Consider the following 12,324-nt stretch of genomic DNA (forward strand, 5'->3'; position numbering starts at 1 on the left):
CTACTACGTAGAATGTGGACCAGCCACAGCCCTGCCCCCCGTCTGGGTGCACCATCCCATTCTGCAGACGTGGAGACTGAGCTGCTGTGGCCCAGCAGGCTCTGGTTAGTGCCTGGTGAGGGGACACTGGACAGGGAAGGAGGCACTATCTGGGTGACCGCAGATCCTAGGGGCGCAGCCTGGACTGGGCAGAGGGGACACGTTCAGAGGTTCTGAGAAGCTGAACCCCAGGACTTTGTGACAGGGCTGTGAGGGGTGAAGGGTAAAGGGGTCACCATGGCCACCCCCAGGGTGGGGGCATGGAGGGCAGTGAGCGTGTGCTGGATGTGGCTGCACTGGACGGTTGGGTGTTGAGATGCCCGAGGGCCATGGCAGGGGTGGCTGACCGTGGTGGGGGTGTGGAGCCTGACAGGTACCCTGCTGGAGTCGGATGGGGGCCTGGGTTGGTCCTCGTGCAGGAAGCATGGAGGGGGTTTGGTCTGAGCATGCAGGAGGCGGGGGCAAGTGCAAACCGGGGCCCCAGGGAACAGCCCAGGCGAGGTCGGGAGGGGCCTGTGTTGTGACCAAGGGACCAGCAGAGGTGGGGAAAGATGTGGCAGGAACCAGGGGGCGGCCAAGCTCCGGGCATCAGCTATGCCTGGGGGCTGGGTGCGTGTCCAGGGTCTGACACCTGCAGCAAGCGGACACTGAGGCAGAGAGAGGTGCAAGAGTCAGGGGCTGGGGGCACTGCAGGCGCAAAGATTGGTTGGGTGTAGCAGGTGGGTGGGTGTGAGGGACTTGGGGAGGGGAGCAGTATTTACGGGCTGGTGGAGCAGGGAGTCGACGCTGTGTCTGGAAGGCCATCCAAAGGCAGGGGTAAACAGGCTCTGTGAAGCTGCCTTGTGAGATGTCTGCCCCGAGCCCACCCCACAACCCCTCCATCCTCCCCTCCCACGCCTGCCCCGTGGAGAGTCCCTGCCTAGTTCACTGCCTGCCTCCCTCTGCACCGCAGGCTCTGGGGTGTCTTACTTCTGGCTGTGAGGTCTCAGACAGGTTGCTGGCTCTGAGAGATTAGGGTAGGGGCCTCGGGGTGCTCAGGAGGGGCAGGGCTGGGTGAGGGGGCACAGTGAGTGGGGGGTGCAGGTCGCAGAAGAGCAAGGGTCTGAGGCTGGTCTGTGAGGCCTGGGGTGTGGCTGGAAAAGGGGCGAGGAGTCGGGGCTGAGGTGGTCACGCGGGTGGGTGGATGACGCCCTCACCGCTTCCCCGGCGGCACTCTGCCTTGGGCTTCCCTCTTTGCTTGTTACTCTATATACTCTTGTGGGGACTGACTCTTGGGAAGACCCGCCCCACCCTTCTCCGAGGTTCTCAAAAACGTCAGCAACTCTTTATTTACATTTTAAAAATATAGCCCTGGACAGGAATCCAAGGGCACTCGCTGGAGGCTTACTAGGTGTGTGTCTGTGACGTCACATGGGTTTACTCACAGAGCGCAGACAGAAGATGCCTCTGCTCGGGGCTGGGGGACAGTCGTGGCCCTGGTGGGGCTGGGAGGAAGCCTCCTGCCTGCCCTCTGCTCCCGGCACTTGGGTTTGGGTCGGGAAGGTCAGGAAGGTCGCAAGAACGTGTGCTCTTGCCCAGGGTCCCACGGCACATGCGGGCAGAGTCAGGGTTCCAGGCCCTGCCACACCTCAGTTTCCTGCGTGACACCTGGGGCTTCTGTCCTGCCCCATCTCACAGCAACACCATCCAAAGCTGTTGGCCCCAGACAGCCCCTGGGCCGTGCACTCATGGCGAGGAAAGAACGGCCCACTCCGCCTGACCCAGCCAACAGGAAGCGTGGCCCCTGCCCTGGGGAGCTCCCCGCCGCCCCTGCTGGAGGCCCCCCCCGGCCCTGGGGAGCTCCCCGCCGCCCCTGCCAGAGGCTCCCCCCCTGCCCTGGGGAGCTCCCTGCCGCCCCTGCCGGAGGCCCCCACATCAGCCTCTTGCTTTGCACAGCTGTAGCTCAGGTGAATTGTCAGCAGGCAATTCGAGAGGGTGGGTCTGTTTCCTGAGCATGTGTGGCTCTACAGCCTGGTGTCCCACCTCCAGGAGCTCCCATTCTGGGGGAAGACAACAGAGCCTCAAGAGCTGTCTGGGCCTCTGGAAGGCTTCCTGAAAGAAGGGGAACGTGAGCGAGCCTGGGCCTTGCCACGTTTCCCGTGCTGCATGCAGCCTCACTGGCCATGGTGATGGACACTGCCTGGGCATGGGGCATTGCCACCAACCCTCAGAGTGCCAGAGCCACCCAGCTAGTTGGGGGAAGGCAGGTCTGGTCTTGGGTGTGGCACGCCGACTCTGGGCCTCAGCGATCCCACCCTAGCACGGTAGAGGAGCACGAGTGAGGGCCCCTGTGCCACTGGGGCCAGCTCTGTGACGGACAGCCCAGGTGCTGATGGGCACTGTTTGTACCTTGGTCCTTTAAACCACCCCCAACACACTGGCCAAGTTCTGGAGTCAACCACTCCTTCAGCGAGCACCTGGAATTTACCTGTGAGGGGGGCACTGGTGGAGTCTGAGGAACCGCCAGGACCAGACTGGCTCGGGGTCAGAGTCCCTGACTCTGGGGCGCGGCGATCTCCGGTGACGCCTAGGAGGATGTGGGAGGGGTGTGCGTGTGTGTGTGTGTGTGTGTGTGTGTGTGTGTGTGTGTGTGCGCGCGCATGCGCGCACGTGCGGGTACCCGCGAGTTAGTGCGGCCGCCCGGGCGGGCCCGCAGGCCTCAGTTTCCCCCGCTCAGCGCAGCGGCCCGGTCCGCCGCCGCCGTGTCGTTGCAGCGCGCTGCAGGAGCAGAAGGGCGAGCTGCGCAAGCGGCTGTCCTACACCACACACAAGCTCGAGAAACTCGAGACCGAGTTCGACTCCACGCGCCACTACCTGGAGATCGAGCTGCGGCGCGCGCAGGAGGAGCTGGAGAAGGTCACCGAGAAGCTGCGCAGGTGAGGGGCGGGGCGGGCGCCGGGTCGCGGAGCGCGAGCGTGGGGCCGGGAAAGCCGTGCGGGCCGCGGAAGCCGCACGCGGTGCTCCTCCCTCAGGCCGGCTGGTGACCGCACACAGCTGGGGAGTCCAGAGGTTCTGGAAGGGGAAGCTCTTCCCACTGCTTAGAGCAGCGGAGCCAGGATTTGAACCCGGCAGATCTCCAGACCCAGACTGATCCACCCGGGTCCCAGCCGTGATCCCCGGAGTCCTGATGGGGAAAGCTGTGTCTAGCCAGGAGAGGAACCGGTTTAGGGACCATTCCCTTGAGTGCCTGCAGGCCAATGAAGGGTCGAGCCACAAGTGCCTGACTCCTTCAGACACAAAAGTTTTCTAAAAGCTTTTTTTGTGCACATTTAGGATGGATATTCTTCTAAAATGTCATATACACTTTCCCATCTTCTTAAACAGAACGTGCAAGGACCATGCAAATTTTGCTGTTGGCTTGATTTGTTTTCGATATTTGTAGAGTATCCACTGGTGCTGCCCAGGGAGGATTTACTGCAGGTGGAGGGCTTGTCCTCTCCAAACAGCCCCGCCCTCCTGAGTGTTTTGAATGTCACCCTCCACTCCTGTAGAAGCCAAGCCTGGGCAGTGCAGTCAGACCTCAGTTCAAGTCTGGGCCCTGCCAGTTACTGTGTTTGTTAAGTAATTAAAGTTTCACTTCAGTTTCCCCATTGGCAAGGCGGGGGCCATCACACGACACATAGGTTGGCGGAGTGGACGCCATCCCCAAGCCCCTCCCACCAGCAATGGAAGCTCCGAGCACCTGATTCCCATCCGGCACTCGGCTCCACTCACCCTTCCCTGCAGAACCGTGTGTTGTTCACTGTGATGCTCCAGCCTCACCCCAAAGCCCCTCACATAGTTAGTGTTAAGTCTCTTCCCGGCTCATTCGCATTCGAACTGTCAGCCCCATCACAGGTTTGTAAGAATTGTGGGTCAAATGTGAGTAAACTGGCTCCGTGTGCAGATGGGACAGAGTCTCTTGTGAATAACAAGCCTTTGCTTCTCATCTTCAGGGGCTCCCGGGGTGAAGGGGGAAAACGGTCCTGGACCCTGGCCTAGGATAGGCCTCTACAAGTTTAATGGGATGTTTTCGGCCCTGTGCAGAGGGGCACACATTCCATTCCACCAGGGTGAGGCTGGTGGGGTGAGCTCAAGAGGTCCCATTGAGCCCCACCCTGCTCAGCAGGCTGTGTGGCCGTCAGGGTCGTGGGAGTACCAGGCCTGACACCACAGTGACCCCATTGCCTCCTGCTCCAGGATTCAGAGCAACTACATGGCACTGCAGAGGATCAACCAGGAGCTGGAGGACAAGCTGTACCGCATGGTAGGCCGGCGCGGCGCCCACTCCCCACCCACACCCCTTCCCTGGGAGAGCTGCCCAGCGGGCACCCCTGGGCCACTCCGGAGCTGGGACACAGGTCTTGCCGGTCCCACCCCTTTCTCCACGGAACATGCAGGGTGGGGTGGGTGCTCTCAGGCTAAGAAAGTACTAGGGTCCAGGGCTGCCCCATGCTGCCTGAGCGGCGGATTTGAGCACTCCAGCCTGGGGGCCTGTAAGAGGGGATGTGGACGGAGGGCATAAGCTGGGAACAGGCCTTCCAGCTCAGCCTGCCAGTCCAGGGACCCGGGCCCAGGAGGAGAGGGAGGTCCAAATTCAGGCCCTGGGTGAGCCAGAGACAGGTTCCAGCCCCAGTTGTGCCTCTCATAGGGACCCCACTGTGGGGACCCTCACACCACCTGCCGATGACTTCAGTGGGGTTGCCGTTTTCTCTGTGACTGCACTGCTGGGACGCATGTCCAAGAGGGACAGGGTGAGGGCTTCTGGAGCCACTCCATCACTAGGATGAAGAGGTTTCCCTTCTTTCTAGTTTGGTGACCAGCTCATTTTTGAAAGCAACAACCTGCCCGCCTTTGTGGTGCTGTCAGAGAGGGGAGGTGGCAGGCCTGGGGGCTGGACCTGGCTCTGCCTGGGTCCCTGGACATGGGCCCTTTTCTTTCTGAGCCTCAGTTTCCCAGTCTGTTCAGTGAGATGGGCTGGGCTCTGTGCCAGTCACAAGTCATCCGTCCTGAGTCCCCACTCCCAGCTTCTGAGGCAGGACACTGTCACTTCTGTGTTGCACATGAGAAACAGGCTCAGGGAGGCAGTGACATGCCCAAGGCTGTCTGGCTTGGCCGTGTTGGACCCAGGCATTGAACCAAGGTCTGTCTGTGTTCATAAGCCCTGCACCCTTGGCCCTCCAAGTGTCTTGTCATTCATGGCTACAAGGGGCAACATGGGGGTGCAGCTGAGCGACAGGGCAAGGAGCCAACCAGAGACCTCCTCCTCCCACCATCCCACCCGCAGGGCCAGCACTATGAGGAGGAGAAGCGTGCACTGAGCCACGAAATTGTTGCCCTCAACAGCCACCTTCTGGAAGCCAAGGTGACCATCGATAAGCTGTCAGAGGACAACGTGAGTGCCACACATGCTTGGCCCACTGAGGGCTGCCGGCGGCCCAGGCGAGGGCTTCCCAGGACGCGCCAGGAGTCACATTCTGACTCTCAAGGGGCCTGAGCCCAGCTGCTTTGGCCCCAGCCTCAAGGGGCTGGTGCAGGGTACAGGTGGATGGACAGGCCGGTCAGGGCTTTGAGAAGGACCTGGTGCAGTTGGGGAAGGATGGGCTGCCTCTCTGAGGGTGCCAAGGGTGTCCTAAACAGACCCTCTGCTGTAAGGACCAGCTAGAGGAGGCGGAGCCGTATGATCCCATTCAAGGCAAGGCTTCCTGACCCCAAGGCAGGGAGGGTCATGGCCACTCAGGATTCCCGCCCTTGGCCAGTCCCAGTGTCACATCACAGCTGTGTATGTGACTGCCCAGGGGGCCTAATTTTGGGGACCTTGTGAGATGGGCCCCGTTGCCCCGCAGGCCCGGGACAGCTGCCTACGCATTCACAAATCAGCTCCTGCTCCTTGCCAGACCCTACTACGCTCCAAGATTATGGTGTGAACAACACAGGGAAAAAACACACACACGAAAAGAAACCTCTGCCCACGTGGAGTTCACATCTGAGTGGGGCAAACTCTAGAGTGTGTTAGAAGTGTGAAATGCTGTACAGAAACAGAGAGTGAGGAACAGCACCAGGGAGTCGCCAGCTGCAGGGCCTGCAGATTTCAAGAGGGTGCTTCTGGAAGGGGCTGCTGGGCCAGGACCTAAAGGAGTGAAGGAGCCACCACGCAGACATCTGTGGGAAGAGCGTTGCTTCCAGGCCGAAGCAACCGCAGTGTGCAGCTGTACCCAGACAACTTGCAGGACCCCAAAGAGAGCGCCCAGCGGGAGGGGCGGCCAGGGTCAGAAAGACGATAGGAGGCGACGTTGTATAGGCTTCCCTCAGAGATCTGAGCTTCATTCTGAGTGTAGTCGAGAGCCATAGAAGGTTCTTAAACAGAGGAGCAATGTGATCGCACGTACAGCTTGCTGCCGTGCTGGGAACAGGCTGTGGGGACGAGAGCAAGAGCGGGACGATCAGGAGGCGGCCAGGGCCTTAGTACCAAGGACGATGGTGGCTCAGGCGATGGTGGTAGTGGGGCTGGGCAGAGAGCTGCGATTCTGGTTGTTTCGGAAATAGAATCAATAGGGCTGGCCAAGACTTAGGATGTGGGTTGCTAAAACTGAGTCCAACCCAGCTACAAGGTTCAGAGCCCAAACAAAAGGCGTTGCCAGCCATTCCTGGCTGGGGACAGCGAGGGAGGGGCTGGAGCTGGGCAGGAGACGCACAGGAGCCCTTCGAGCGGGGAGTTAACCAGGGTAGTGGGGGGCCCAGGCCTGGAGTTGAGGGTGAAGGCCGGCGTGCCGGTGGAGACCGCCGAGGCAGCCTGCTGATGAGAAGCAGGGAGGCCCAGCAAAGATGCCTGGCGGGGGGGTGGCCGGCAGGCTGGGGGACACCAGGCCAGTGTGGTGGCCTGACAGCCACTTGAGGAGGGGCTGCCATCGGCGCCCTGGCCGGCTGGCTCACCGGCTGCTGAGAGATCAGGTCAGAGGGCCAAGAAGAGGCACTGGGATTTGGACACCTGGAGGTCCGTGGTGGAGTGGAGCGGTGGTCCCAGGCACAGGCCAACAGGAGGGGACAGGATGACATGGGCTCAGGACTAGAGGTGTTTCTTAACGTGACAAGGCTAGGCCCCTTACGTAAGTGGGCACCAGTCCCGGGGACCTCTGCAGGGATGGAGCACATGAGGAAACTAAGGCACAGACAGCTTCAGTGGCTTCCCAGGTAATCCAGGTGGCCGCTCGCAGACGGAGCCAGAACTCAACCTCGGGAGTCTGACTCCAGCAGCCCAGGGCCCTGGGCAGCCACAGCGCCTGCCTCCACCTGCTGGCTCTGCCGGAGCGTCCCGTGAGCATTTCCTCCCTGAGCCAGCAGTTGTGGCTGCTCAGGAAAGGCTCCCGACTGTCCCAGAGCCAGCCACCGCAGACATGGACAGCCCAGGGGCTTGGGTGCCCAGCCAGGGGCCCCAGGGGCTATGAGCACGGCACTGGCTTCCCAGTGGCATCCACTCCTGGCTGTGGCTGGTGGGGCTCAGTGGCAGACCTGGGCTGGCTGGGCAGTGTCTGTAGCCCCTCTGGTGCCAGGGGCAGCCAGTCGACTGGGTTACACAGGGGGCCAGTTCTCAGCTGTCAGGCAGCTGTGCTATTCTCTTCCAAGGAGGCCCAGGGAGGCATTGGGAGGGGCTTGGCCACTCCTATTCCCTCCACCGTGTAGGCCAAGTTGGGGGCACCAGCCTCAGTGAGGGAGGCTCCATGGCCATGGTGGGGGAACAGAAAGGTGCTGTGTCAGAGACAGCCTTGCCTGGGCAGCAGTGCTGGTTGGGCTGGGACACTGGCCAACTCTCGCCAGGAGCAGCCATGGGGCAGTTTGGGTGGGTCACAGGGCTTCGGGGCCGCCCCAGGGCTAGCTGTCAGAGCCCTTGCAGTGGGGACCCCGGAGGGGCAGGCATGCAAGCCCCAAACACAGGTACATGCAACAGATTTTCAGTGGTGAAGCCACACCCCTCAAGTCCTACTGTTGGCATCTGTTTTCAGAGCCAGCGCCCGCCTGGGCCTGCGGTCACTCACCTGCCCGGTCCCTGCCCAGCCCTCCAGCCACTGTGTTCCCAGGCCACACTCTGGGAAGGCGGGTGTGAGCAGCAAGTCTGAGGTGCAGGGTGGAAGGTGCTGGGGGCTCATCCTGCCACCCATTCCTGCCTGGCACTTCCACCCAGTCATCTTTGGAAGGACTCCGGGAGCCCGAGGGACAGGGAGACCAGGCCTGCTCTATGAGCCTGGGGGGCCTCCAGGAGCTCAGGGCCATTGGGGCTCCTTCTTCTACCACTGCCCCAACCTTATGGGGGTTCCTATCTTAGCACGGCCCCGAGGGCACCAGCTAGGGCAGCGGCAGGGCCCTCCATGCTCTGGCAGCCCAGGTCAGAATGAGGCCCTTACTTTGCAGGCAAGAACATGGCGCCCAGAGAGGGCCAGAGCCAGTAGTGGGTCCCTGTCCTGCCGAGTGCACAGCGGGCCCTGTGTACCCATTGCCCCCACTGGCCACTCGGCGCTGGGCAGGGCGGCGGGGCCTTGGCTGGGGGAGTGGCGCCGAACACGTTCTCTTGTCTTTTAGGAGCTCTATAGGAAGGACTGCAATCTAGCGGCCCAGCTGCTGCAGTGCAGCCAGACCTACGGCAGGGTCCACAAGGTGTCTGAGGTAACGTGGCCCCACAGCCAGGCTGCCCCGCCCCAGGACCACCGGCCTCCTTGTGTGCTGGTCTTACCCCAAGGCTACTTCCCATCCTGGAGGAGGAAGATGCTGGCTGAGTCCGAGCCTCCTCTGTCCCCCTTGCTCCTGTGGTGGAGGGGCCGCCAAATGCACCCACCTCACCCAGCCGGGCAGCCCCTGGCCCTCACCAGAGTCCCCTTGGCCCACCCCAGCTGCCCATCACCCTCAGTTTCCTTCAGGGACTGTCCAGGTCCCTGCACCCTCTGAGCACTGACACAACAGAGTGACCTCGTGTGAGCCTCGCAGGAGCCTGGTGTCTGGGCACGGTTACTGACAGTGCCCATTTCAGAAAGAAAACACTTCCGGAAAGATGGCGTGGCGGCGGCCACACGGCAGGCAGGTCACAGAGCCAGGACCCAGAACCAGGCCTGTCTGATGCCAAAGGCAGATGGGCCAGCAGCCCACCCCTGCCCACCTATGGCCACCACACCCTGCGCCCTCTGCCCCGCCTCACATGCGGTCTCCTAGCCAGGCCTGTGTTCCTTCCCCTGGTCCTGAGCCATACCTGAGACACTCACAAAATAGATCAAACAGTAGCGGGACACCCCCACATGGCACCAGGCAGTCTCAGCCCTGGCCCTCAATCTTTGTTGCATCTGTTTCTGAGTCTGTCTTCTTCAGGAGTGCTCAGGCAGGATGGGGGGTGGGGGGGAATGCCCCCCTGCTTCCACAGAACCCATGCACCTGGGAGAGCAAGTCAGCCCCTCTCTGGGCACAAAATGGGTGGGGGTAGGGGTGTGTGCAGCCTTGAGTGTGGCCTGAATCAGACCCAGGTTCCGGCTTCTCCAGGTGACTGCAGCTTCTGGGCTCTCCTGGGCCCAATCAGAGTAGGGAGGGAGGAGGTGACCCGGGATCCCCAGGCCATCATGACACCCACACCCCTGGGAGCTTGTTCAGTTCAGCCTCCTGGATCCCGGCTCCCCCAGTGTGACTTGAGAAGCCGGGAGGCCCTGTGCATCTGTCTGCCTGCCTGTCGGTCATAGCTAACGTCAGTCCCCAGCTTCGGGGCCAGCACTGGGCCACCATGCTGACAGTGACCCTGTCCCCGCCCCCTACTCCTCGCACCCGTTCCAGCTGCCCTCGGACTTCCAGGAGCGTGTGAGCCTGCACATGGAGAAGCACGGCTGCAGCCTGCCCTCCCCCGTCTGCCACCCAGCCTACGCCGACAGCGTCCCCACCTGCGTCATCGCCAAGGTGCTAGAGAAGCCTGACCCTGCCAGCCTGTCCTCCCGCCTGTCCGATGCTTCAGCCCGAGACCTGGCCTTCTGCGACGGGGTGGAGAAACCAGGCCCGCAGCCCCCCTACAAGGGAGACATCTACTGCAGCGACACGGCCCTCTACTGCCCAGAAGAGCGGCGGCGCGACCGGCGGCCCAGTGTGGACGCGCCCGTGACCGACGTGGGCTTCCTGCGGGCCCAGAACTCCACCGACAGCGCGGCTGAGGAGGAGGAGGAGGCCGAGGCAGCGGCCTTCCCGGCGGGCTTCCAGCACGAGGCCTTCCCTGGCTATGCGGGCTCGCTGCCCACATCCAGCTCCTACTCCAGCTTCAGCGCCACGTCGGAGGAGAAGGAACACGCGCAGGCCAGCACGCTGACCGCGTCCCAGCAGGCCATCTACCTGAACAGCCGCGACGAGCTCTTCGACCGCAAGCCACCCTCCGCCACCTACGAGGGCAGCCCTCGCTTTGCCAAGGCCACAGCCGCGGTGGCAGCCCCGCTGGAGGCCGAGGTGGCCCCAGGCTTTGGGCGGACCATGTCACCGTACCCAGCCGAGACCTTCCGATTCCCGGCTTCTCCGGGTCCCCAGCAGGCCCTGATGCCCCCAAACCTGTGGAGCCTACGGGCCAAGCCGGGAACTGCCCGGCTCTCCGGGGAGGACATGCGGGGCCAGTGGCGGCCGCTAAGCGTGGAGGACATCGGCGCCTACTCCTACCCGGTTAGCGCCGCTGGCCGTGCCTCACCCTGCAGCTTCTCTGAACGCTACTACGGTGGGGCCGGGGGCAGCCCGGGCAAGAAGGCTGACGGCCGCACCAGCCCACTCTATGCCAGTTACAAGGCCGACAGCTTCTCCGAGGGGGATGACCTCTCCCAGGGCCACCTGGCAGAGCCCTGCTTCCTGCGGGCGGGCGGGGACCTGAGCCTCAGCCCCGGCCGCTCGGCTGACCCACTGCCCGGCTACACACCCAGTGAGGGGGGCGATGGGGACAGGCTCGGGGTGCAGCTGTGTGGGGCCACCAGCAGCCCTGAGCCCGAGCAGGGTTCCAGGGACTCCTTGGAGCCAAGCTCCATGGAGGCCTCCCCGGAAATGCACCCCGCCGCCCGCCTCAGCCCCCAGCAGGCCTTCCCAAGGACTGGTAGCTCGGGGCTGAGCCGCAAGGACAGCCTCACCAAGGCCCAGCTCTACGGAACCTTGCTCAACTGAGCGCCACGTGCAGGCCTGGCTGTGGGCTTCTCCCCGCCAGCCCATGGCGCCCCAAGGGGCCGACCTCACCCCCCAGCCCCTGCTGTTCCCCCATCCCTGCCAACAACCAGGCGTCTGTTCCTCCCCGTACCTCCTCTCCTCCCCAACCCCATAGACCCAAGAGGAGGATCCCCCTGCACCGCGGTGTCCACCAGCCCCGCCCCGTGGAACTCCACTTAGAACGTTTTTCACACTCATCCTTCCCCCATCTGAGAGGGGCGTTCCCCCTTTTATAAAGCGAAACTATTTTTATAGAGAAAAAGGGTCTTTCTTAACGCACTTGGCCTCCAGCTCCCTGGACGGCTGCCTTGGCGTTTTCAACACAAAGCTCCTTTATTTTTGGGTGAGGGTGTGTGGGGCCTGCCCCTTGGAAGGGAAGGGAAGGACCGTGTCCCGTGGAGACTGGACTCTGCAAGTGGAGAGACCACCCCCACAAGCCGGTGACAAGGGAACCCAGAAGTTGTGTCCACGAAGAGGGAGCTGAAACAAATTTGGGGCTATGAAGTGTTTTAAAAATCCATTTTTCGCAGTGTGGCCACCACGCCGCCCTGAGCTCCCCCCCCCCACCCACGGCCCGTAGCCCCGGGCGGGCGGGGATGATGCCCCAGTGCAGCTGGTGCTCGTCCCGCCCCCACATCCATCCCTGACACTGTCTTACTCTACCTCAGACATGATGAGGCCCTCCACTCCCGGTTTCTGTGGCTTGCGTTCCTGTCGTCTCTGATGCATGCCCTGTCAGTTACTATTGTATTTTGCACTCATTAATAAAAGACACTGGTGGAAAGAATCTAGATTGGGCTATTTCTCCTCCTCCTGCCTTTTGGTCTTGGGAACTTCGAGTCCCTGGTGTCCCCGCCCTCAGCCTTGCTCTCTGCAGCCAAGTTGGGCCCCTTAACCCCACTTCACACCCCGTCCCCATATCCACCCGTCCCCACCCCAGTATCCAAGTTCCTATCTAAGGTGCGGCTTCCCCTGCCTTTCCCAGCCCACTGGACAGTGCTCTTTCCTCTCATCTCATGCTCCTGTGCGCTGCCCCATGGATTTCCTGGCCTCTAATCCTCATGTGTCAGACTCTGC

General features: G+C 62.3%; 1 protein-coding gene across 21 annotated transcripts in view; it reads left to right on the top strand.

Moving 5' to 3' along the window:
• BEGAIN (brain enriched guanylate kinase associated) overlaps positions 1–12,034 on the top strand; it is a 49,413-nt gene extending 37,379 nt beyond the window's left edge. For 8 of the 21 annotated variants that reach the window (XM_037738310.1, XM_017528114.2, XM_037738319.1 and 5 more), the window contains 5 exons: positions 2,793–2,954; positions 4,258–4,324; positions 5,345–5,452; positions 8,632–8,715; positions 9,862–12,034. In XM_037738310.1, coding sequence (XP_037594238.1) covers positions 2,793–2,954; positions 4,258–4,324; positions 5,345–5,452; positions 8,632–8,715; positions 9,862–11,208 — 1,768 coding nt within the window. In that variant the 3' untranslated portion in view covers positions 11,209–12,034. Of the gene's footprint in view, positions 1–1,166; positions 1,353–1,387; positions 1,858–1,944; positions 1,986–2,792; positions 2,955–4,257; positions 4,325–5,344; positions 5,453–8,631; positions 8,716–9,861 lie in introns of those variants that run through there. The other 13 variants (XM_037738308.1, XM_037738314.1, XM_037738309.1 and 10 more) reach the window with 5 other exon arrangements.
• Positions 12,035–12,324: the final 290 nt, after the last annotated feature.

Source organism: Cebus imitator, unplaced genomic scaffold (genome assembly GCF_001604975.1).
Source record: "Cebus imitator isolate Cc_AM_T3 unplaced genomic scaffold, Cebus_imitator-1.0 Scaffold52, whole genome shotgun sequence".
NCBI classification, from domain to species: domain Eukaryota; kingdom Metazoa; phylum Chordata; class Mammalia; order Primates; family Cebidae; genus Cebus; species Cebus imitator.